Genomic DNA, 26,302 nt, shown 5'->3' on the forward strand with positions numbered 1-26,302 from the left:
GCCTCAATACTCATTGTTAATGTGACAAAAAAAAGTATATTTTGGCTACTTTGTAATTCCTTCAAAATATTTGACTGTTCTTCAGTCCTGGGAAGTAACAAAGTATAAATACTTAATTGCGGTACTTGAGGATTTATTTTTCTGGTGACTTTTATCTGTATTTGAAAAGAGATTGTTGTAGCCTACTTTCTACTTACTTTTGTCAAAACAGGTGTGTTACCTTTTTTTTAACATCTGTAGATCAACACGGTAAAAACAATTTAAATTGAGAGGCAAAGTCAACTTTGGTTGCGATCTTAATTGATTGAAATCTTAAAAGTGTGTGTGTGTGTTGGGAGGGGAGCACGAACAGCGGCGATAATGGAAACAGGTTTAGAGAAGCAAGATATTCCCTACCTATGACTTAATTTAACAGAATTATTTGATGTCAGCGACAAGAATTATTTGGGGGAAATGGTTTATGCTGGCCTAAAATCCACCAGTTTCTATCTTTAAAAAAATATCCATATAATCTGCAAAAATGTATTGGTAGGGCGGTTTTTGTTTTTTTGTTTTTTTGTTTTTTAGTCAGAGTGACTCACTGTGGGAGAGTCTGGTGACCCATGGTGGGACAAGCAACCCAATGGATCCCACTATATTGTCTATTTTTTTTTTAAGCCTTATCACCCTTTATTTTGAGTTAGCAAAATGAGTATTGCTTATAACTGACAGTAAAAATATATATATATATATATTGAAATGTAGTCTGGTACTGGTTACGTTTTTTTTTTTTTTTTTTGTCGAATCATAACCTCCACGTTTACCAGAATCTTTTTACACAAATGATGTAAATCAAATATAAAGTGTTTGTACTTTAGCAACGTCTGTTTTGGGGGAATTTGTGCACTTCAACGTCGGGGAATACCATTTTCCCACCGCTTCACCTGACCTCGGTCAGTAAACGCAGCATTTTACTACGACTACCTGGCATCGTCGTTAAAAAGATCAATTAGTAATTGGTTTTGTTTAGAAAATATTTATATCACTTTCTGGCGTCTGACGGAGTCTTTCCAGTAAAATGAAGTTGAGTGTTGTACTGTAAATGTGGCGAGGGGGGCGGACACAGCGGGACTGCTGTCCTGCGGTAACATTGTTGTGGAACGACGTCACAGCTCGAAAATGAAGGCGCAGAGGCAGCCATTACCGGAGCTTCTCTAATTATTTTATTCCAAATAAATACTCGCAGAAAACTCCCATGGCAAGAGCTACAAGTCAGCTGGTGAGTGTCGCCGCTTCGACACGGGGCACACTACGAAGCCGGCGGCCCAAACGTGGCGTGTGGCGGCTGTTTGACAACAAATAGTTAGGTCGGGCCTTCGGTGGAAGAGCGGTTAGCCTAGCCGCAGAGCTCGTTCGAACGTTAAGACCACATAGCAACGCTAGCTCTGCTAATTCAGGCTAACTACAGCTAAATTCGCCAAAATTGTTTGGCTTTGTTGAACCTCTAGTCAGACCTACCTGTGTACTATGCTTGGGTGGGCTTTGTGCTAAATTATAACCGACATCGAGCTGTTATTTTGTTGTACACTTTCTGTTGCTCTGTATCAGTTGGCTAATGCTAAGCTAAGCAGCTTCGCGCTTTCAATGTTAACTCTGGCTGTCAATTCAATGTGGTGGCACAAGGAAAGCAAAACACAATAAGTCCAATTCGGACTGACAAGCAGCTCAATGAAAATACGAGAGGGGAAAACGTTTTTCAAGTTACCCCCCCACGCAACCTGACGTAGAGCTAATTTGCTGGCTGTTAGCCTAAGTTTGTAACTCACTGTCAGCCAGTGCGGCTTGACAAGGTAGCCCGAGAAAGTTCACGTAGGCCCCGATGCAGCCGGAATTTGCCCGTAGGTGTGTTATTGGTATCTGGCTTTAACTAGCAAACATTACACGGTGGACCCACGGAGAATGAGTCAGGACGTAGTTGTTCTGCATGGGCCGGGTGAGCGGATAAAACGCGGATAAATGGCCACACCTTGCTTGTGAATGAGATAAAAGGCTAGGCCGAGTGAAGTAGGCAACAAACGTCATGGGAGGTTGTAAACGTGTTGTGTGTGTCTGTTATTGTTGGCTCCAAAAGCACTAAAAGACGCCCTGGAATTTACAACCTCGTACCGTTTGTTGTCTCGGGGTGTGAAGTGATGGTAATGATGATGACGGTGGTGATTGGGTTTCGCCCAAGTAGAAATGATCTCAAAACTTTTTAGCACCTCAAAAATAATTGTCTTTCCAAATACCACCATCATAACAATACAGATAGAAGTAAGGCTGAAGAAAAACAATTGAAAGCAATCTAATTGCGCCAAAAACAACAACGCCCTTAATCCTATTACTGTATAATGAGCAAAATCAGATGTATCATACCTAAACGTGTAGGTCTTATAGGTTATGCTTATGCTAAAATAAAGCCAAGTGAACCATGACCTCACCTATTTGATTACGCCACCTACATGTCTGGCATTCATATTAAATTGTCTTGTTCAAATTGTCAGTTCTGTGTTTTGACATCATTGCCATCTATAGCGGAACTTTTCAAAATACATTTTCAGTGACACACATGAGTCTAAGACCATCAAAGTGTGTCAACAACATGTCTGTATCTGATCTCACTAGTGGCCCAACTTACGAGTTTTTCAGGTTACGAGCCGTCGCTAGGCCGACTTTGTTTTTTGCTTTGTGTTGCGAACACAAATTTTTGTTGTGAGAAAGCTCGGATACGCTCCTACTGGTGTGAAGTGGGGAGGTGGGGGGCAATTAACGTATTGTAATGCCCTCGCATGTGGGCAAGGAGAGCCACAGCCAACGCTGCGCTTTTAGCTGTTAATTAAATGGGACAAAAAAAGTCTAATACAAATTTAGAGTACTCGCAAGGAGCTTCTCTGACTCCAGCTCCTGATGGCACTCTATAGGCCACACCCCTTAAAGGCACACAATCAATATTTTAGTAAATACAGTAGTTGTAATCCAGATTAATTTGTTTCTGTTTGTGAAGCATATTAAATCACTTCCGTTATATTGAGGAGAGAGAAAAAATGGCAAATAGATTATTTTTGAAAAATTGTCAAGCCATAGTGCTTTGTGTCTTTATTAAATGTTGGTGGTTTCTGTGAGACTGGATGGCATTTCAATTCATTTCAATGGGAAAAAAATAATTTGGTGTACGGGTAAATTGCATTAAGAGCTTGGTCACTGGACCATTTCAAGTTTTAGGTCAAAGTACCATTCCACTCCATCGCCCCGCTGACTCACGTTTTCTCTCTTATTCCAGTATGATGTCGTGCCTATTCAGCCCAGCGTTGTCATTTGTTCCCGCTCGCATCCATCAATGGTAAGGAACCACCCTGACTTAAGCAGCAGCCACTGTCCCGGCATGGAGGGCTCGCCCTCGGAGGCCCGTGCTGTCGGAGCGTCTGCCAGCGGCCAGGGCTCGAACCTCCGCGTGCAGAAGGTGGCTCAGGCCCCTCAGCCTCGCAAGAAGAAACCAGAGGACTTCAAGTTTGGCAAGATACTCGGAGAGGGCTCCTTCTCGACGGTATGTTTATATATATATCGCGCATTCCTCTTCACTTTTTAATTAGCCTTGGGTAGTTGTTGCTACATGCTAGCATTCCTCTGATTAATATTCTTAGATGAGTCATCCTCTTGAATTGACAGACTTTTTTATTTTTATTTATTTTTCCCTTTTCAAGGTTGTCCTGGCAAGAGAGCAGGTAACTGGCAAAGAATATGCAAGTAAGTATGAATTTGGAATCCTCTGGTAAAGTTTTGTAAACGGCTCAAAGTAGACGCGTGTGTTTATACTTGTGTGGTCTCTGTTTTTAAGTTAAGATATTGGAGAAGCGGCACATCATGAAGCAGAACAAAGCCCAGTATGTGAAAAGAGAAAGGGACTTGATGTCAAATCTCGACCACCCGTTCTTCGTCAAACTCTTCTTCACATTTCAAGACGATGACAAGTTGTGTATCCTTCTTCGCACAAGTGTTATTTGCAGGGATGCCACCAGATAGCGATCTTCAAAAAGATTGCGCTTGCTTCAAGCTGTTCAGTCAACCCCCAATTTTTTTTTGACAATATTATGTTTTATGCAGCCCCACTAAATATGCTATTTTTATTCTATTAATATTGCGTAGGTGGAATATGAGTTAAGCAGTAAAATCCTGCCGTTTTTAACCATCTCAGGGGGCGGCCATTTTGCCACTTGCTGTCGACGGAAGATGACATCAGCGTCTCAGGAAACAACCAATCACAGCGCAGCTTCAGAAAACAGGTGAGCTGTGATTGGTCGTCGCCTGAGCCCTGAGCAACTGTGATGTCATCTTCAGTCGACAGCAAGTGGCAAAATGGCCGCCCCCTGAGATGGATAAAAATGGCTGGATTTTGCTTCACAACTTTTACTCCACAAATGTAATATTAATCAGAATGTCATGTTTAGACTAGTGAGGTCACATATAACATTTTATTGTCAAGAAATGTTTATGGTTGACTTCCAATTTAAAGTTTCCAGTAACACAAAATAAAAACAATTACACATTGTAAATGTAAGCAAACACATAGCTAAGTATTAGTTTTGTTTCAACGACTGTGCTTATTGTTGTTGGTTTTTTTTCAAATAGTTGTCCTCCTTAACTAGGATTTCTCAGATTTCGGTCTCAGCTACGCAAAGAACGGCGAACTCCTAAAATACATTCGTAAAATTGGTTCATTCGACGAGACCTGCACTAGATTCTACTCAGCGGAAATTGTTAGTGCTCTAGAATACTTGCACAATGTTGGCATTATTCATAGGTAAGTAAGGCTTTTGTCTTCTTCTTTTTTTTCTCCCTGTTTTTCCACTCAAGTTATAACCGATATTCTTTCTTTCAGAGATCTGAAACCAGAGAATATCCTTTTGAGTGAGGAAATGCACATCCAGATAACAGATTTTGGGACGGCGAAACAATTGTCATCGGACAGCAAGCAAGGTATTGTCCAATTTGATCCGGACGTCGCAGTATGATACACTCCCGGGTGTTACAAATTCTTAATTCTTCTTTTGCAGCAAGAGCGAACTCCTTTGTCGGAACAGCACAGTATGTTTCTCCGGAGCTGCTAACAGAGAAATCAGCCTGCAAAAGGTAATTGAGTCTGGTCACTACGCAGAGTTCATATGTATATATGTTTTATGACTTGCAGTACGGTAACATTTATTTATTAATTTTTTTTTTACCCCTTTCTGTTGCTTATTCTTTTTAGCTCTGACCTCTGGGCATTGGGATGTATTATCTATCAATTGGTGGCTGGTTTACCACCATTCAGAGCTGGGTAAGTGCCACGTTTCGCATATAATTGCGTTCACGACAAAAGAAAAGAAAAGATTAAAAGCAGAAAAAAAAGTCAAATGTCACATTTGAAAACATGACTAGAGCTCATCACGTGCAACTCTTCAAAGTAGAATCGGCCTCAAATGAGCAAGCAATCTTTTGTGTTGTCGTCTTCTTAATCAATGTCAAATTGCCCGTTGTTGTGGCGACGGGACCAGCAGAGGAGCGCGTCGTTCAAACGCCGCGCGGGGCTTTGTAAACAATAGCATATTTACTGAGCACAATGACTTGACTGACACGTCTTCTCTGTGGCCAAGGAAACGGGTCACAATGGTTAATGAAAATGATTTATTTTCATTTTTATTCTTGGATTTTTTTTTCTCTCTCTCATAGAAATGAGTACTTGATATTCCAGAAGATAATAAAGCTGGAGTATGAATTCCCTGAGAAATTCTTCCCCAGAGCCAAGGATCTCGTCAAACAGCTTTTGGTAAGTCATTACATACGAGTCTTGATAAATCGTAGAGGCGGTCAAATTACGTCAACGTGATTTTTACTTCTCAGTCACTGGACCCGTCAAATCGCATCGGCTGCGAAGAGATGGGCGGCTACGACCCTTTGAAACAACACCCCTTCTTCGACACCATCTCCTGGAGTGACCTGCACATGCAGACGCCCCCCAAACTCACCCCTTACCTGCCCGCCATGTCTGAGGACGACGAGGACTGCTACGGAAATGTACGATTTTTTTTAAATCATGTTGTCATACTATATGCAGCAAGTTGAGAAAAAAAAAACAACAACAACAAAAGGCCCAATGTCGCCTGTCCGTGTAGTACGACGACCTCCTGAGCCAGTTCAGCAACATGCAGGTGGCCCAGTCCAGCTCGTCACACTCCCTGTCGCCGCACGAGTCGACGCCCCCGCAGCGGTCCAGCAGCAACATCGAGCAATACATCCACGACCTGGACAACAACTCCTTTGAGCTCGACCTGCAGTTCACCGACGAGGAGAAGCGCTTGTTGCTGGACAAACAAACCTCTGGAAATCCGTGGTAAGTCTTCACTGGATTTTTTTTTTTTTTGCCTTTTTTTCCCTCTTATATTGTTTTTTTTTTTTTTAAACAGACACAAGCAATAAATTATTCTGTATTACAATTTAAAAAAAAAACTGATTTATTATACATAAATGTTTTGGTCTCATAGGTTAGGCTTATGCTAGAATAAAAGCAAATCAATGTCCTGCATTTTGATATAGTTTCATTCGAGCGGCTCAAACCGAGGACACACTCCTTGTGCGTTTCTTATCTTATTTGGCCAGTAAAGATGATTTGATTCAGATTCCGATGATTCTGCGAACATTTCAAGGCAATCAACTAGACTTAAATCAGTGAATTATGATTTCATACAAAAAAAATATTGTAACTGATAATGATAGAAAATGGGAGAAAGGGCAAAATATGTTTTATTGTTTGCTTTAAATTCTGTTTTGGGCACTTTTTGGTTGGTACTAATGTTGGATGTCATTAATCTGTATTTGCTGTTTTTTAAAATGTATTATTCTAATTTACACAGGCACCAGTTTGTCGAAAACAACCTGATTTTAAAAATGGGTCCAGTGGACAAACGAAAGGTGAGTATGGCTAAATAATTGGTTTTGTGATGTTGTTAGCAGGTAAACTTACTTAACTTTTTACTAAGATTTTCCAGCTAGTACACTTTTTTTTTTTTTGGTTTTGTTTAGAGGAAGTCAACCCCCCCCCCCCCCACCCCCAAAGGTAGCCATTTTGACATTTGCTGTCGAGTGAAAATGACATCACCGTTGCTCAGGTAACAACCAATCACAGCTCAGCTTCAGAAAAAAGATGAGCTCTGATTGGATCGTTGCCTGAGACCTGAGCAACTGCGATGTCATTTTCACTCGACAGCAAGTGGCAAAATGGCCGCCCCCCTGAAATGGATAAAAACAACTGTATTTTGCTGCATAAATCATATTCCACAAATGTAATATTAATCAGAATGTCATGTTAAGACTAGTCAGATCACATATAACATATTACTGTCAAGAAATGTTTGCGGGTGACTTCCTCTTTAATATAGTAGGCGCTTGAGTGAAACCTGTTTCCGCCGTAGGGTCTGTTTGCCCGACGGAGACAGCTGCTCCTCACTGAAGGACCACACCTGTACTATGTGGATCCTGTCAACAAGGTCCTGAAAGGAGAAATCCCTTGGTCACTAGAATTACGCCCCGAGGCCAAGAACTTCAAAACCTTCTTTGTTCACACGGTACGCACAACGACTCGTAAAATCATTTGTGTTTTTTCTACTGAAGCCCGTCGCTTCATAGTTCTAAAGATAAATATTTTTTTCCCCTCCCAAACCAAATACAAGTACTTAAATTTGAGTATTGGTAGCGAGAAAGTCTCTTGTCCTAATGAGAACCATTTGTAACGATCCGTTTTTTTTCTGCATCCTGGGTGTCGTTCCAGCCTAACCGAACATACTATTTGATGGACCCTAGCGGAAATGCCGACAGATGGTGCAAGAAGATCCAGGAAGTGTGGAGAAAGATCTATCAAAGACACCAAAATCCCGGCCTATAGGAGCGCTCCCACTTCCTCCCGTGGCCGGCCCTCTTTAGCACGGAGGCCAATCACTGAGCAGAGTAACACCCTCTTTAGTGCCCTTCATCACCGCAGTGTAAACAAACACTTTACAGGCGCTGGCATCTAGACCTTGTTTGTTTTACTGAGTAGAATCTTCTTTTTTTGGGGGGGGGGGGGGGGACTCCAACTTTGGATTCAGGGTTGCTTTGCTTGTTCTTTGTGCTCCATGTGAGGCTTCTGTTGCCGTTGAGTCCCACCAAGCACATCTGCTTCTTCTTTTTCTTTTTTTTGTACATTCTCGACGGGAGGTGAAAGAGGCGCAAGTTTGGGGGGGGGAACGCGTGGGCTCTTCCCCCCCCCCCCCTCCAAATCCGAGGACTGGTTTCCCCATGTAACGCAAAAATATTGATTCATGTGAGTCTAATTCAACCATATCCTCAAACCTGCGTCCGATGTGCAAGCTGTAGACAGCCCCCTCGTCTCGTGCATATGGTCCCATAGCTCGATTCATCACTCTTCACGCATTTACCAAACTCAAAATGTATTTTTGTAAGAGCCCGTGTATTTCCACAGTATTTTGAGTTGTTTTTTCTTCAATCTAGTGGTACTTGCTTATGGCGGTCCAATCAGATTCTCAGCAGGTCTAAGCGTGAGCCTTCCATTAGCCGTAAGTTGGAGAGGAGGCGGGTAAACATGCCACTAGCTTGTACTTCCTAATCATGAACTCGCTTACCTTTTCCTGCATGGCCAGTTGTGTAGCGCAGCCTTGTTCCTCCCTCCTTAGGGCACTGGTGATGATATTACAGTAGTTTATTCAAGTTTTTTTTTTTTAAAAAAGGTGGGTATTTTTTTTAAATGATTTTTTTCGACTGCATTGGCAACCATGGCAAATGTTACTGGATGATTTGGCTGTTCTGTTCACTTTGCTATTTCTTTGTGATGTGAATTTTTCTCTTTTTTTTTTTTTCTCGTGGGGTCGTTTGCTCATCTTCAGTGCATCCTGTTGAAATACGAAAAAAAAATCCTACGTGCTGACCAGAAAATCCTCATCCAGCAGAGATATTACACATTATACTATCGCTCTTTGAAGCAATCGCAGGTTTTTATCCGGATCGCTGGCTCAACCGTTTTGTGTTTTTGTTCTGTTTCCCCCACACACGTTCACACATTCAGCTCCAGTAGAACTTTAAATTGAGTTATCTGAAGCTCCTTTCTTTTATGTTATCATAATGCTTTTAATTTTTGACAGATTACCTTCAGGTCCTTTTTTTTTTTTCTTCTTCTTCTTTTTTGGGCTGAGTCTGTGTGCAGTGTGTGACTGGAATATAGGTGAATAGGACCCTGGGGGCTCGGCGTGCAAGGATATCTTTATCTGATCCAAATAAGCGATAAAATTGCTGTATCTGTCTATAAAAGCGGAGGAGACACTCCAGAAGTGTTGGCCTCCTCGGCACGGAGAATTTGTCGGAATCAAATAGAGGGCGGGTCGGTTACATTGTGTATGGAAACACTCTACCTGGCTTGTAACTGACGAGAACTGTGATGTACAGATAATGTATTATTAAAAATCTGAAGCAAGTAATGCAATGACATTAGGATACAGTTTTTGTATTTTTATTCTTGTATAAGGTTATTAGAGGGCTATTGTTCAGCCTCTAGTTCATTCTGTGTTATTTAAATTCTAATATATGAATCATATTTGGATTGAAGTCATGTTCAGGGGCCATGTTGTGTATGTTTTGAGATGTTAAAGCCTTTGAATGTGAATAATTATTGTAAACTATAATATTTTACAGCTTTTTTTCTTACTATATCATACATTTTCTATTTGCTCAGTGATTTAATCATATTCTGCCGATAATTTAATGAATCTGTTCATTCTCTCTCTCTCGCTGATTATTTGTTCGCTAGGTCAGTAGATGTTGAATGACGACTTTTTCCACTTAATGCTTGGTAGTCCAGTAATTAAAAGCATGTAGGGAATTTAGGCAGACGAAGAAAGCCACGTGTCCTGTCGTCTGTCAAGTCGCAGTCATGACACGGGAAAAGATGCAGCGTTTCACTGGCAAAGGCTTCTCACATCCTGCAGCATGTAAATAAAGTATCAGCCCACCATCTGTCTTTTGTGTCTTGTGCAAATTACTACGGGGTTCTCTTTGGTTAATACAATTGTGTGCGATGCTGTGCCAGGTCGTTGGAGCATTATATCGATAAAGTAGGACGACTATATGTCACTAGTGAGGCAAAAATGTACAGGTATGCCTGCGATTAATGTTTCGATTAATCGGATTACAAGAACGTTTACATTTCCATCCCTTTTTCAAGAACAGGACCTTATTTCAAATTGACTAAGCCCTCGTCTATCAGGTGAGGAACATTTGAGTGTTCCTATTAGACTTGACGCGAAAATAAAGGAAACTGAGCTATGACTTAATATAAAAGCCATCGTATCTATATTAGTGTTGTGCACTAGTAAAATCAAATCAATTTGCTATCATTCAGATTAGAAGTAGCATACAAGTAAGATATATTACTAATGATTGTACCTGAACCTTATTACTGAATATCAACGATGCCGAATAAATCCTTGAACGACTTCCCATACAACACGTTTGATCGTTCGGAGATACAAAAAAAATGCGTCCGGCGACTAATAATCTAGTCCCTTGACAGTTTTCGTGACATCACCGCGATCGTTTCCAGTGGAGCGTTTTGCGTCGAATAACGCACGCATGCAAATGTGCGTGCGTGTGAGTGCGGAGTCCGGATGGAGTGAGACGCGAGAGGGTTCTTAGTGGGAGTGGCCCGGACTTTGCGTGAGTAGAGCAAGCCAAGCGGCTGCAGGCAGCTAGTGAGATTTCCCGTCAGCCTCTCAGCAAAACAGCCGAGGCGAAGGCGAGGGCGGCGGAGACGACGCGAGGCGAAGGCGAGGGATGGCGGAGAACAACTCGGAAAGCAGCGGCCCCGTTCACCGCCGGTGTTTGAGCCATTCTTCGGCGGAGAGAAGCCCCCCGCCCGGTGCGGGCTCGTCCAAATGGATCCGGCTAAACGTCGGTGGGACCTATTTTTTAACAACTAGACAGACGTTGTGTCGAGACCCCAAATCGTTTCTTTACAGGCTGAGCCAAGCTGACCCGGAGCTCGATTCCGACAAGGTAAATGCTATGCTAGTTAGCACTTGGGTCCGCACTTGGTTGTGTGGGTTTTTACTTTTCGATGAAAAAAAATCTCGTTATTTACTAACTGCTTTATTGAACAACCGGGTGTTATTGACGTAGCTACTATCATCGTTTAACTTGGTGGTGTTGCATTTTAATAACAAACCGAACGTAAACTGGATTTTCTCCCTTCTCCAAGCTAGTTAGCATTAGCTAAAAGGCTAGATTCCTACGGTCACCACATGATTGCCATTTTTTTTGTTTTTTTTAATTAAAGTCACTCATAGTCATAAGTGACATATAAATAGGTTATAGGTGTTATATATTTTTTTAGAATAAACCAGCCTAACCCGTGGCGTTTGAATATCCTTTTCGTCACATTTTGTTTTCTAATTTTATTATATCAAACTGCAAACTTTCTCCCGTCGAGGCCGTTGCATTGCGTTACACATGTCGAGCTAATTGGAACATTTTCTCAACCAAGACGGCAAATTGTACCCTTAATAGGTTAGCGTTTATCATTACAATTGTGCTCTCTTTCATATGGTGGTCGTAAGTCGTCTAATTTTGCTCAATGTATATTCACATTTCTTTGTATAGTTTTTTTGTGCCACTGAGGAAGTGTGTCAGAAAAATTCCAGGACTGGTGTCACAAAATATATATTTTATATGTATGAGTTTTCCCCTTAAACGTTTGCCAGACGATCAACCAGCACGTCCACAAATAGTTTTTGCTTGTTCGGTTTAATCAGTGTGTGAAATGAGATCAGTTTGTGGGCCGAGCATCCAACAGTTCTTGGCCAAGAAGAACATCACCAAACTGGAGCAACTTTCCGTCTTGTTTAGTTTTTCTTTTCCTTTTCGCAAGTTTAACGGTGTCACCGAGGGAACCTATTTTAACGACGCAGATGACATAAAGTGCATGAATGCGTGTCAGAAAGCTGGAAAAAGTGCGTTCCACCCCAGTGGGATTACCTCAATGGAATTTTTTTTTGGGGGGTTGGATTTGAAAACTCTTTTGTGACACCAGTCCTGGAACTTTATTGACATATGAGTTGACCCACAAATAGGCACCTAACTAACACATTTGGTATTTAATTCCCAGAGCATTTAGTATATATGACAACAGCATAAAGTAGGGGTGGGCAAACTTTTTTTTTTTTTAATCATTTCAAATGGACACATTTATTTAATGAAACACATTAATTGTGAAATGCTAATTGTTTTTTTAATATGGTAGTAGTGCCTTGACATGAGTTTAATTCATTTTGTGACCAAGCTTTCCCCATTTAAAATGACTGAAGTCATGTGGTGTTTGGTTAACTACACAGTGTGTCATCTTTGGTTTAGTATTTTGGTACACTTGAGAGTTTTTTTTTTTAGGTGAAACAATGTCATGCAAAACATATTACAGGACTTTTTAGAATTCAAATGCTGGGTTAGAACAGAGCAGGCCTTGTGTGTCCTGCGAGCCATACTTTGCTCACTCCCGCTATAAAAGGGGGTGCCCCCATCGCCCCCCCCCCCCCCAGCAAGCAGCCGTGGTTGCCGGTGGCAAGCCGCCCAGCATGAGTAAGAAGTCATTGCCAAGTGGGGTGAGGTGCTGCCGGGGGATGAAGTCACTCACTCCGCTCTCCCTGAATGGCCTCCACATGCTCGGCAAGCAGGAGGAGGGGACGAGGCGCTGTACGTTTGTGCATCTGCCCATTTTGAACAGCAAGCCGCCTGTTGGCTCTCGAGCCCGCTGAGCAAGCGTCGCAACACAATGAGTTAGTGTCCGCATGCACGGCGCGACACACTTTTTTTTTTTTTGTGTGCATTGCCGCTGGTTTTAACACCTATGATGCTTTTGTTTTCATCCACTTTTATAATCTGCCCTACTTTTTTTGCGCTCAACGGGAACCGCGGCTCATCTTGCATTTTAATGCCATTATTTTAATCTCCCAATAATCTGCTTGCTTTTTGGTCCGTTTATCCTTCAATGAGCTTCGGGCTCATGTCAATCCCCGTGTTTTAAGTGCGCGACAGACGAACCTCGAGCCATTACTGGCCCTCTCTCGTGAGTGCTGCTTGATTTAGTAGCGCGTTTGGTATGCGAAAGGTTATTAGTGGGATGCTTTATCACTTGCCGCTTTTTTCTTAAGTTATAAACGTAAAGATAAATGTATAGTGGTTGGAAAATGTACACGTGCACCAGCCGCAAATTTCGGTTCGAGACACAATACAAGAACCTGATTGAAAAATGTGCGTTTTATGAAGATAGTCGTTCTCTTGTTTATAATCACCAGTTGTTTTGCCTTAGCAGAAAGTATAAACAAAGATGCTAGATGAAATAGCATCAGTTTTTTTTTTTTTAATTTTCACAATTTTTACGTTTCTTTTTGTATACTTGGTATCACCAAGCAACGCCCTTCATTGTGCTGTCAAAATTTACAGGGATGATTCATTTTTACTTTATAAGGACTTCAGTGTTGTAACCATGAAGTGCTGTCACTATTTAATATTTTTAGAATTGATTCATCTATCAACTATTCGGAATTATTTAAAATTTTCCATTTAAGTGTATTACAAAAGCATTTCTTACCCGACTACTGTTTATTAACCAGTGATTGGTGTTTGTTTCAAACTTTGTATTCGTATAGAGATTTTTTTTTAAAAGGGGAGGGGGGGGGGGTGATATTACCGGTTCGGTCATTGTTTTTTTGAAATTAGTCAAGAATTGCTGTTGATATGCTGAAATCAAAGCATTTAGACCATTTTAAATCAAGGAAAAAGAAAATGGCTCCAAATGATTACTGGATTATTAAAATAGTTGTCGAGGAATCTTGACAGCTCGAGCTGTTTATGTGACAAAGAAGTGCAACCGCCTGACATATGCAGCCCCCCCCCCCCCATCTCAAGTAAAATGCAGCATTGTGCTTGTGTATCAGCTAAGGAGACGAGAGGTTCATTTCTCAGTCATGCATGCTGACGCGCTTCCTTGCTACTCTTGAAACTGCATTATTCATGTTGTTGACTGGAGTCTGTTTTGCACGTGGGGTTAGGCCAGGGGAGAAAGTGCCATCACGTGCCAGCTGATAACCATTGCTACTCTTTTATTAAGAAGTCTGTATTTTAAAAAAAAAAAATCCTCTTTTATTTACTCGCTGTCGCATCCGGGCAATGTTGTCGTCCCTCATTTTATGTGACGTGAACCCAAGCAGAATTGATCATGTTAAAATATACAAGCCGAGAGGGAAGAGGTGCAACATCGGAGATTATTTTTGGCCGACTCGGTTCAGACTATTCAAGCAAAGGCTGGGGCGGGCGCTCTCGCTCTTGAGAGCCGCATGAATTTTTCAGGCGACCCATCACAAAAGATCCGTGTTTGTCTTAACGTCTTCGTTTGCCGGTCGAGCTCTTTTGCGTGGATGAGGAATGCGGCCACGGCTAATGCGGAATTCTGCTTGTACAATTGTGGCCAGCGACGTAAATATTTAACCGTACTTTAAAGGTAGCCTCTCGTTGCTTCATCCTCAATGGTTGTTCCGAGACCGATTATTGCGGTTAGTAGCAATTAGTTCATTTTGTTGTGATGGTGCGTCATGAGATTTATTTCATATTAACTCTTTGACTGCCAAAAACGTTAAATAACGTTTAGTAAAATCCTATGGAGGAGTGCCAAAGACGTTAAAAGACGTTTTTTTTAAAACAGAGGTGAAACTAACCATTTTCTATTGTTGATTACTGAAAAACGGAATAAGGTAGAAACAAAACTTTTTTTTCTGATGAAAGATGAGAGTCCAATCTTTCATTTGGTAGTATGTGCGTTTCCATAGTCCAAACACATATTTTTCTGTGGACCTTGAAAGATCAGTCAAAAATGCTTAAATCGGCTGGCACCCACGGCATCCCTTTTCTGAAAACGTCTGGCAGTCAAAGAGTTAAAATCCCTTCATACCAACTATGTTGAGCGAAAAAGAAAGTGGTCGGATGAAAAAGTTCATTTGCATTTTTTACATCTGCAACGATGCCACACAATTCCAATTTTTTAAAAATCTCAATAAAACTAGTTGCCAGTTGGTTGACTACTCATGAAAACTTGGGGCAGAACCCTGCAGTCCGCGTGACCAACTAGCTTTTTTTTTTAATCTAGAAGAGAGACGAGTCGTAGTCTTGTTTTATTTCCGAATCTTCCAGGTCCTCATCACAGCAAAGTTTTTCAAAGGCTTCATAAGGGAAATGTTCATCCACAGCCTGAAGCTGAAAACGGGCCTCGCCAGTTTGAATCTTTAGCGAAATCTGAGAGTGTTCCCTCTAAAAGCTGCCTCGATGCGATGCGTGTATTATTTAAAAGATGAAGGCCTATTTGACGATGCCATTACCGCTTCCACTCCGGGGGGGATTCTGGCTCCTACGCTACAAGGATCCGACTTCCACTTGGCTAAGTAGCTGCAGTCACGTGACTCGGCTCGGCGCTCCACTGCATCGTCTTTAAACGCTGCTTCTGCGCGGCTTTCCTTTCTCCCGCAGTGAGCGATGGTGATGATGATGATGATGATGCTGATGCTTTCTTTCCGTATGTTCCTGAGGCTGCGGTGTGTAAGGCCGTCCTTTTAGTGTTAATTGTGCAACGTGACATGCGAAGTTGAATTGAGCGTCGTCTCCAAATGGCTCTTCTCGGCATCATGTGCGCGACACGTGTCCGTCACTGCCTCTTTTTGAGGCCCCACCACAAGATAAATCATGTAATATGACTGACCTACACTAAACTGACCTAATTCTGCTTGTTGGGTGTTGACACGTTTTTATATAATCTGCCGTGTTTGGGTTAAGTGATTGTTTTTGGCCGGTTTAAGTCCAGCGTATTTGTCATCAGTATACAAGTCAAGTGGAGATGTTTTTTAAAAAAAATTTTATACAGTTTGTCTCGACTGGTTGCATTTATGCATACCAACAAAATCAAAGATCGCTCTAACGGTCTTAAGTATGCCCGATTTGTGCCTCATCTCACCTTAATCTTATTTTGACCTCAGCAGTAGATCGTAGATTCATTTCACTAAAAACACTGGTTTCTCACCAAAAAGCACAAAAAAACAAGCTTTTTGTGGGGGGAAAAAAACATGTGAAATATTTGATATTAATATTTGAGCAATCATTTGGATCCTTTATTTTATTTTATTATTATTATCCAAATTTTGTGATTTTAGCATATCAACAGTAATTGGTCACAGATTTCTGTAGTCCTTCATGAAAGAAGACCGAACTGGTAACTCTTTGACTGCCAAAAACGTTAAATAACGTTTAGTAAAATCCTATGGAGGAGTGCCAAAGACGTTAAAAGACGTTTTTTTTTAAAACAGAGGTGAAACTAACCATTTTCTATTGTTGATTACTGAAAAACGGAATAAGGTAGAAACAAACTTTTTTTTCTGATGAAAGATGAGAGTCCAATCTTTCATTTGGTAGTATGTGTGTTTCCATAGTCCAAACACATAATTTTCTGTGGACCTTGAAAGATCAGTCAAAAATGCTTAAATCGGCTGGCACCCACGGCATCCCTTTTCTGAAAACGTCTGGCAGTCAAAGAGGTAACATAGTACAGCCCCCCCCCCCTATTTTTATTTTAAATCACTATTCCCATATGAAGTATGAAATAATAAACAGTAATTTGGGGAAAAAATGCTTTTGTAATACATTTTAATGCCGAATTCAAATCAACCAGATGAATCGATTTCTAAAACGATTCGATGGCGACGGCACTAGCGAGAGGCCGAGATTTATGCCCAATAAGCTCTTACGGCTGAATCTAACACAGTCTGGCGTTATTGATTGGCCTTGGTGGAGGTATGCTCTCTACTTTTGAGCTCTTGTTTTATTAACAAGCTAACAAAGGCGCGCTAGTGCGTGTCAGCCAATCCGAAATAGGAGAACACAAAGCGGACGTTTCTGATGCTGAAAACAACTTTGCAGCTTCAAAATCCACATTTGGGTCGTTGCCACACGACTCGATGTACAATTATATAATTTTTTTTTTTTTTAAGTGACGAAAGATCCCAAATGGCAAAAGTTGACATGGAGCAAGAATGTCTGTTGGGCTTTAGCGGGATATTTTTACGATGAAAAGAAGGTCAACCTGCCATCAGAGTGCAGATCTTATAAAAGAGCTTGTACTTCATAATTGGACGGACCAAATTAACGCTTCACGTGTAATGAGGGCCCCCCCCCCACACACACACACTCCTGAGAATGCGCACAAGTACTGACGGGACTTGGGTTCGTCCTGCAGTTTGGGTTTTGAGTGCACTTGAATCCAAGCCTGACACTTTCCGAGCATAGCATTAGCACGGATTCTCCATAAATGAGAACACAAATGGATATTTTAGAGAAATATGCCTGACGGAAAAACGGGAAAACAGTTGAGCGTAAATGCCGGTTGACTTTGGCGTTCTGTGTCAGGGCGGGCCACTGAGCTAATTGCGGTTTTTTAAACCCAGGTGCTTTCTCGCGGCTCCCTCGGCGAATTCCGCCTGCTCCGTCGATCCCCCCCCCCCCCCCCCCCCGTGAGACAAAGCCGACCTAATCGCAGTACTTAGAAGAAAATCGGGGAATGCCCAGCGGTTGCGACGGAATCGGGGTCAAATCCACGTCCTGCGGGAATGGTAAAGTGATCGTCCGCTCGAGAGATTACGAACGCGGGAGCTGACCTCAAATCCCGCTTGTTTGAGTCACGTGGTGAAAATCACGGCATTCGTTTCAAACTTAAGTCCAGGGATGGATGAAGGCTTGCGATCATCACGTGGCTGATCTTCCTCCTCTTCTTCCCAGGATGAAACCGGTGCCTATCTCATCGACAGAGATCCGACTTACTTTGGGCCGGTGCTCAACTACTTGAGGCACGGGAAACTGGTGCTCAACAGGGACTTAGCAGAGGAAGGTAACCAAGATTACTAGATTTTTTTTTTTTTGTTCAACATGCTTAGCAAAACATTTTCTTGTTTCTTTTGTGAGACAGATTTTTTTTTTTAATGACATTTTTAATGTCATTTCAGGTGTTCTGGAAGAAGCCGAATTTTACAACATCACATCATTAATAAAGCTCATCAAGGACAAGATCAGGGAACGGGACTGCAAGACATCGCAGGTATTCCGACGCTTTGCATTGAAATATTCTCTCAATTTAGAAGTGAAGTCGAGGCCCAAATTGGTAGCGTGTGGATGGTCACGTGACCAAACAGAATACACGTGAGCCGCGATTGGTCGTTACCCGAGCCCTGAGCAACTGCCGCGGCATTTTCAGGCGACTCCAAGTGGCAAAATGGCCGCCCCGAGATGGGTAGAAACGGGGTGGCTTTAGCCACTTTATTCATATTCCACACCACGTTTAGGCTAATGGGTGTATATACGAAAATTTGGGGCTCAGGTAACGACCAATCACAGCTCACATGTATTCAGCAGCTGTGATGTCATTTTCAGTTGACACGTAAGTGGCAAAATGGCCGCCCCCCCTGAGTTAGATTTTTTTTTTTTAAAGAGTGGATTCAGAAAATTGATGGATGAATTTTGCTTGCGAATGTCACATGACCAAACTCGGCAAACAGGTGAGCCATGATTGGTCATTTTCTGAGTCCTGAGCAACTGTGGTGCCATTTTCAAGTGGCAAAATGGCCGCCCCCCTGAGTTAGATTTTTTTTTTTTAATTTTTTTTTAAAGAGTGGATTCAGAAAATTGATGGATGAATTTTGCTTGCGAATGTCACATGACCAAACTCGGCAAACAGGCGAGCCATGATTGGTCATTTTCTGAGCCCTGAGCAACTGTGGTGCCATTTTCAAGTGGCAAAATGGCCGCCCCCCTGAGTTAGATTTTTTTTTTTTTTTTTTTTTTAAAGAGTGGATTCAGAAAATTGATGGATGAATTTTGCTTGCGAATGTCACATGACCAAACTCGGCAAACGGGTGAGCCATGATTGGTCATTTTCTGAGCCCTGAGCAACTGTGGTGCCATTTTCAAGTGGCAAAATGGCCGCCACCTTAGAGAGATAAATACAGTTGGATTTTGTTGCTTTATTCATATTAAAGAAAATTTGGGGCTTGGCTTCCCCTTTAAAATAAAAATAAAAATGAATGTAAATTTGACAGGGAAGTCAAATTTGAATGGTTAAAAAAAAATGCATTTGTGTAAAATGATGCTTCAATGTCATGAAAAATCAAAATCTTCTCACCTTACTAGAATGACGAAACCACGCCCCCAATCAACTGTCAATCTGTTTTTTCAGGTGCCAGTCAAGCATGTGTACCGAGTGCTTCAGTGCCAGGAAGAGGAACTGACACAGATGGTGTCGACCATGTCGGACGGCTGGAAATTTGAACAGGTAACGCGTCTTCCTGGGAGGGGCGGAGCCCCGGAGGCGTGGGGGGGATGACATCCGCAGTCCTGTTTTCCATGTGCTTCACCCACCCCCGCTACGCTCACATAGTCCAAACCCCAATGTCCGAATCTGACGCCGAGCCGAAACCGGCAACTCCCTTCTCTCTGAATGTGCGCAAACGTGACCCGGGGCGTCCCTTCTGTGCTCTGATTGGTCGTTGCAGTTTGTCAGTATAGGTTACGGGCGGGCCCACCAGTCAGAGTTTCTACTCATTGTGTCAAGGGAGGTGAAGGGAGAGGAGTCTGCTTTGCCCAACAACAGCGGAGAGGTGTGTCCCACATGTTTCCGTCCACGGGCTGGTCACTGCATGGTCCCCTTGTTGCCCCGTACACACGTTGGACAGTTTTGTCCCAAGTCGACACATTTAACAGTAGACGTTCTTTGAGTTGATCCTCTTCATGTTGCTTCTTCAAATTAGACCAACAAAGAACGGCTGGCACACGCTTTCTTATGATTTGTATTTGAGTTATACCTCACTCCCATTTTTATTTATTTTTTTATATGCTTGTCATCCGCCACTTTGACTTGTTATACAGTAGCTACACTTGGTTTCCATCCAGAGCTAAAATCGCTAATCGTGTTAGATGAGAAACTCCTCGAACTATAAGTGGGCCTCCAAGAATTTGGGATTATCTTCAATTGCCTACTGGCCAATTTAACATGGTTCAAAATTAAAGACTGTTTTGTCGGGCTGCAGCTGTCAATTTGATTATTCTACTACCGTAATTATCCCATCAATTTATCAAGTAATCAGATGAAGATTTAATCAATAATAATAATAATAAACTATGAATTATTGCAATTTTTTAGGTGTGTCAAAATGAGTGCGTTAATTTTGAGTTCATTTATAGTTCGTAACGCCACAACTTTTTTTAATGCGCGATTAATGATCACCCCTAACTTGGATTTCCTGTACTGGGGGAATTCCAGTCGCAATGCAGTCCACGTCAAAATTGAGCAATAATGAATAAAAAAAACAACTTGACCCTAGTCTTCACAAACATATGCATTGTTTTAAAAATGTGCCAAATTTCACAAGGGACTTCATTTTAAAGATTAGATAGCTCTTAATATGAAAAGAAAAATGCATTGAGCGGTCACCAATGTCTTACAAATGCAATTATGCTATCTAGTGGCAGAAAAATGACCTAAATACAAATCAATATCACACTTTTTTTATTTATTTTTTTACAGTATATCTGTTTAATTTTAAGTCAATTTTATGAATTATTGTAAAATTACTGTATCAATGACTAAAAGATGTAGCCATATTAGTTTTAAATTTGTTTCCACTTTTATGTTACCAAGAGTATGAAAAAATATTTTATTGTACATTTTGAACAGATAAAAAAAATTTTTTGATTAATCGAGAGTTAACTATTGAAGTCATGCGATTAAGTGCGATTTAAAAAAAAAAAAAAAAAATCACCTGACACCTCTGATTTATTTTTAATTTTTATGTACAGCACTTGGTTACAACTGTGGTTGTGTTTAGTGCTCCAGAGATTGCATTGAGTTGAGTTTTGAACAACAAAATGTGAATGAAACCGCGTTATCTGTGACTTTTGAGTGTGTAAACGGCTGGGCCTCGCCTGGTGAGTGACATGGGTGTCAGCGAACATTGGTGATAGGCTATATTCTAAGCATCCGTTCTAATCTTCTGTTTTCAGTTGTGTTTATACAAACTAAATCAGACATGATGTTGTCACATAGACAAGGTTTGTTAGTGTTTTATCCTTAAGTAGTTAAGTTAAGATTTTTATTTTATTTTTTTCCCCGAGATGAGCAACATGACTCCGGCAGCAGTGTCTACTGACTGCCTGTTTGAACACGCACACAAGGGACAAAATGTTTACAAGTAGCCAGTGTAGTCTTGCTGTGCAGTCAAAGGGGGGGGGGGGGGGGGGGGCAGACGGGCTTCCTTGACCCGGATTTGCTGTTTGTTTTTGTTTTGTCGTCTTTCGGGGTATACACAGTTTGTTCATTCAGTGCTCGACATTTTTACGACTTTGTAGGCGCCGTTGAGATCTGAAGGCCGAGAAGTTGACTGGTTAAATGTGTTAAAAAAAAAATATATATATATATATATTTTCCGTTTCACCACAACAAGCTCGCGCTGACCCGATCACGTTCCTCACTGACTTGTGAAGTTGCATGTTGACTTCATGTGGTCGAGTACACCCCCCCTCCCCACCCCTTCAGTTTTTCAGTCACTGTAAGCAGACCATATTTGGTGTCTTTGCGTTATTACCTTTTATAGGTTATTCTGATTGTTCTTTTCTGGAGGCACATGCTTTCATTTCTACCCTTAATTTGTTCTCCCTGTTCTTGTCTGTAATTGTGTACCTGTCTACAAATGTAAAAGATACTAAAGGGTAACATTTTTCAATATACAGTGGTACCTTGACTTACAAGTAAATGCCTAAACTTACAAATGTTTAAAGTTATGAGCCATTGTTTGTTTGTTTTTGTTTTAATAGCCAGGCTTCATTTAAGTCGCTGCTCAAGTGAAGTGAGGGGTAAAAAAAATGGAGCAATTTCTGTGCTGAGACGCCCTCACATGTGGGCAAGGAGAGCCAAAGTGTTGAATGGGATAGACGATAAAACGCACAAATGCACACATTGTCAAGGAGCTCACACTGAAATAAGCAGCCAACCAGACTCCTGATCCTGATGTCACTTACTCAGCCACGCCCCTTAAAGGCACACGTTCTTTAAATTATTATTGTTTTGATTTTATAGAACTTTTTTTATTTTCTTTAGAATAACTAACACAAACTTTTGGGGGGGGGGGGGGGCTTGAGCGAATTATTTGCTCTCCTATCTGCTTCAACAAAAAAAAATATTTTAATCGATTAATCTGTTCTGATTAATTTTTTCCAGTTTTTAATTTTTGTCACATTTATTCAAAAATATAATGTGATTTCAAATTGACCGTGCGGAAAAAGCCCAAACAAATAAACAGTGATTCAGTTACTGCTCATGTCCGTAACATGCCCCAAAAAAAACGGCAAAAGTAGAAGCAGATATTTGCAAATGTTTCGTTTTGAAAAAAACACAAAGATAATTTGGCGGCTTTCATGGAGGACGACAGCAATGTGAAAATATTTGCTCTAGAAAGGCTGAATTTCTGACGATTTTGAACTCGATGTCCAAACAAATAACTGCTTATCAAAAATAATTATCAATTCAGTAAAAAAAAAAAAAAAAAAAGTAAGTAAAGGTACCACTGTACCTGTTTTGTTGTAATCTGGAAAAGTACTGTTAAAGTTGTCAAAGGGTAACTGATTCAGTTTCTTGCAGGAAGCTCATCAACATGCCCAATTGTGTGCATTTTTCTATTTTTTATTTTTATTGCTCATCTTTGCTGTGGTGTCTTTCTAGCTGGTCAGCATCGGCTCCTCTTACAACTACGGCAACGAAGACCAAGCTGAGTTCCTGTGTGTGGTCTCCAAGGAGCTGCACAATCAATCCTATGGGACAAACAGTGAGCCCAGCGAGAAGGCAAAGGTGTGTGTGTGGGTGGGGGTGGGGTTGGGGGGGGGTGGAAATGTAGGCAAAGTAGAACCAGTTGAGGTTGTGTCCTTTACATATGTTTCGCATGTGATGTGCCAATGGTTAACATCTGTTTTGTGCTTTCCCGCCTCTCCCCACGTGTCCACCTCTCATTCAAGTCTGTTGTTTCTAAAAAAAACGTGTGTCTCTCTTGTCTTCTGTGCCGTCCCGCATGCTGCATGTTGCTCAGAGCGACGATGAAGACACGGATTATGAAATGAATGATTCTGATTAGGGTTGAGCACTTACAAAACTCACTGGTGAGCGAGGCTCAACTGGCGATAGTGCTCCCCCCCCCCACCCCACACCCCACCCAATTTTTTTACCTACCCCCATGTCACTTTAGATCAGGGGTTTGCAACCTTTCCTGTCAAAAAGAGCCATTTAAGGACAAACAACACAAAAATATACAGCTTCAAATGCTTTGACATTCATTTTCTTCGTTCTTTCGTCTTTAGTTTTGGGATTTTGTGTGAGTGTCCTCATTTTTCATACATTTTTCATACATTTGTAGACTTTTCCAACTTTCTCTAAAATTTATGACATTTTTCAGCAATTTTATGGACATATTCTGGTCATTTTCTGCCTCTTTACTTCCTTTTTTGGACATTTTATGGCTATTTTTTACCTGCCTTTTTTTGCCAGCAAATTTTTGGCATTTTTATGATTTATTTTTTTTGGGGAACATTTTATAGTTACTTTTTGAATGTTTTCTTTTCATCTTTTTTTTTTTTAATATATATAAAAATGTCATTGTTTTTTGGGGGGCAATTCCGAATATATTTTATGGTCATTTTCTGCCTTTTGTTTTTGGACATTTTAGGTTACTTTTTTGAACATTTTCCTTTCTGCCTTTTTTATTCAATGCTTTGGCAATTTCGTGGGCAGTTTGTGGTAATGTTCCTCTTCATTTTGGGATCACTTTTTGGATACGTTTAGGTCATTAAAAAAAATAATATTTTTCTGACAACTTTAAAAATTTGGACTCTTGACTTTTTTTTTGAATATGTAAATTCTTTTTTTTTTTAATCTAAATCATTAATTCATTTGAAGAATATTTTCTCAAAAAAAAAAAAAGAGCCGCAGGTTGCAGACCCCTCCTTTAGGGGCTCCATACATGTTAAAACTCAATTGGGGGCTGGGGGGGGGGGGATTCTTGTGTAGACTTTTCATAGCCATTGGATGACTTGTGTGTCACAAGTGCCTCCAAATTCTCCAGGAACCTTCCTTAGTTCACGCTTCAACTCTCCATCAAGCTTACTGATTTCACGCACTGCAAAAAATGAAAAATGTTGCTTTTCATGTCAACCTAAATCCTGTCTCGTAATTTCTTTGACTTTTTCTCCCGGACAGATTCTCCAGGAAAGAGGTTCGCGTATGTGAGGACGACCGAGTATTAGGAGCTCCAGGTGTTATGATGCAAACATATCATCCTCGTGGAAAACTTATTTGGCACAAGAGGAGATTCAAGCGGGGTGTTGTTGTGCATTTCTTTTGTGTTTCCCTCCATTTTAGTTTTGGATGTAAATATGACTGCTTACTGACAATTGGTGCCTGTACATTTGAACTGGAACTTATAAACTTTGCAGTTTTTTTTTTTCTTCCTTCCTTCCTTTAAAAAAAAAACATTTTTAAGCTTATTGAAAAAAACATGGCCGCCATCATATCGGCCAGTGATTCTCTCAGGGTCATCTATCTATCTATCGACTTAATGATATCCTCCAGCTTGATCTGGCAAAGGATCCCGGCGCTCTTTGTAATTCAAAAGCGTCACATTGTTTGGAGATGGCAAGAAGGGAATTTGCATTTATGTAAAAAAAAAAAAAAAATTAATAATAATGACCTGAAGTCAACCACTTTTCTATCTTTTTTTTTTTTTTTTTTTTTTTTTTGCAGCTTCATCGAGGTTTGTGGTCTTCCAACATTGAATCCACATTAATGTGGTAATAATAGTTCAACCTTTTTCTCCTCTTTAATGGGACATTTCTGACTCAAAAATTGCTGCAGCTCATTTAAAAAAAAAAAAAAAAAAAAACTATGTTTTAAATAATTGAATTGGAGACATCATGTTTATATATTGGAAGTGAACTGCTTTATATGATCGTCGTTTTGTTTTACGGTAATGTTGTCCAATTTCAGGAACATTTCCCCCCCCCCAGACTGACTTATTTGTATTGTTTTTGTTTGAGGGAGCATCTCTTTTTATATCAGTTTTGGGGGTAGAAGAAGTATTTTGGGGTGTAGGAGGATTGTGGACTGGAACTTTTTTTTTCTTTCTTTCTTTTTTTGAGGACAGTGAACAAAAAAGCTCTGTTCATATCCAGAGAATTTCGTTTTGGTGTAAATAATCCAAAAAAAACAATATTGATATTTAACTCTTTAAAAAAAAAAATGCACGTTTTGTACACTGTATAGAAAACCACGACTTCAAATGGAAGTTGTACTGGATCTTTTTCAACAACAAAAAGAGAGAGAGAAAAAAAAAAGATTATTACCCTCTGTTTTGCATAGTTTGTACAGGATTTGAGAGATTTCTGAGTGAGATTGAACAAGGTGTCTTTTCACTGAGAACATGCCTCGACATGTTTGATTAACAATAACAAAGCCATACTTGGCTTTGAAGTTGACTGTTACATTATATATCTATTTTTCTCCTGCCGTGCGATAGATTCTACTAGACATTTTTGAAATGTGTAGTTAATACACAGCATTGCAAGCACTACAGTGGGGGGGCGGGGGGGGGGGGGGGGGGGCGACGACACTGTGCACATTGCTAACTAACAGCCTGTAATGTTACTGTAAATACTGCAATTTCAAACACTTTTTTTTTTAAAGTTATTTTTGGGTTTGATGTGCAGTTTTGATAGTTTGCAACTATTTCATTCACAATTAATCATTTGGTGTTGCCTTGCCCCCCCCCCCCCTCCCCTAATGACCAAAATCCAATGTCTTACGTGTTTTGCACACATTGATCTTTAGTGTCAGGGAAGAGCAAACTTCTTTTTTTTTTCTTTTTTTTTTTTTATTGCCGGCACACTTTGTACATATGGACTCGTTTTAACAACACTTCCATTTATTCACACGTACACTTGACGAAAGCCGTTTTCTAAGTATTGATGCATGTTTTTTGATATAGACACACGTTTCCCCCTCACAAAAGGGCTTTTTAAGTAAAAAAAAAAAAAAAAAAATTTAGATTAGCAAAAAGGTTCAATCGGAGTAGACTGGATGTTCTGCAAGTGC

General features: G+C 40.7%; 2 protein-coding genes across 3 annotated transcripts; both read left to right on the forward strand.

Annotated features, from left to right (window-relative positions):
• The first annotated feature begins 1,073 nt into the window (after positions 1–1,073).
• Positions 1,074–10,055, forward strand: pdpk1b (3-phosphoinositide dependent protein kinase 1b). Its single transcript, XM_077550286.1, has 14 exons — positions 1,074–1,258; positions 3,299–3,562; positions 3,720–3,762; positions 3,854–3,991; positions 4,672–4,816; positions 4,895–4,992; positions 5,070–5,145; positions 5,264–5,332; positions 5,725–5,821; positions 5,896–6,069; positions 6,168–6,385; positions 6,906–6,963; positions 7,464–7,616; positions 7,820–10,055. The coding sequence occupies exons 1-14, from the start codon at positions 1,235–1,237 to the stop codon at positions 7,931–7,933; spliced, it is 1,671 nt and encodes a 556-aa protein (XP_077406412.1). The 5' UTR covers positions 1,074–1,234; the 3' UTR covers positions 7,934–10,055.
• A 604-nt stretch (positions 10,056–10,659) lies between these two features.
• kctd5b (potassium channel tetramerization domain containing 5b) lies at positions 10,660–24,652 on the forward strand. 2 transcript variants are annotated; one of them, XM_077551257.1, is made up of 7 exons: positions 10,660–11,091; positions 17,902–18,010; positions 18,126–18,217; positions 19,352–19,447; positions 19,668–19,772; positions 22,889–23,014; positions 24,413–24,652. In XM_077551257.1, the coding sequence occupies exons 1-7, from the start codon at positions 10,870–10,872 to the stop codon at positions 24,440–24,442; spliced, it is 780 nt and encodes a 259-aa protein (XP_077407383.1). In that variant the 5' UTR covers positions 10,660–10,869; the 3' UTR covers positions 24,443–24,652. The 2 variants fall into 2 exon arrangements, with proteins under 2 accessions (XP_077407383.1, XP_077407384.1); XM_077551258.1 differs by lacking the exon at positions 19,668–19,772 and having other exon boundaries at positions 10,662–11,091.
• The last annotated feature ends 1,650 nt before the right edge of the window (positions 24,653–26,302 follow it).

Source organism: Vanacampus margaritifer, chromosome 18 (assembly GCF_051991255.1).
Source record: "Vanacampus margaritifer isolate UIUO_Vmar chromosome 18, RoL_Vmar_1.0, whole genome shotgun sequence".
Classification (NCBI taxonomy): domain Eukaryota; kingdom Metazoa; phylum Chordata; class Actinopteri; order Syngnathiformes; family Syngnathidae; genus Vanacampus; species Vanacampus margaritifer.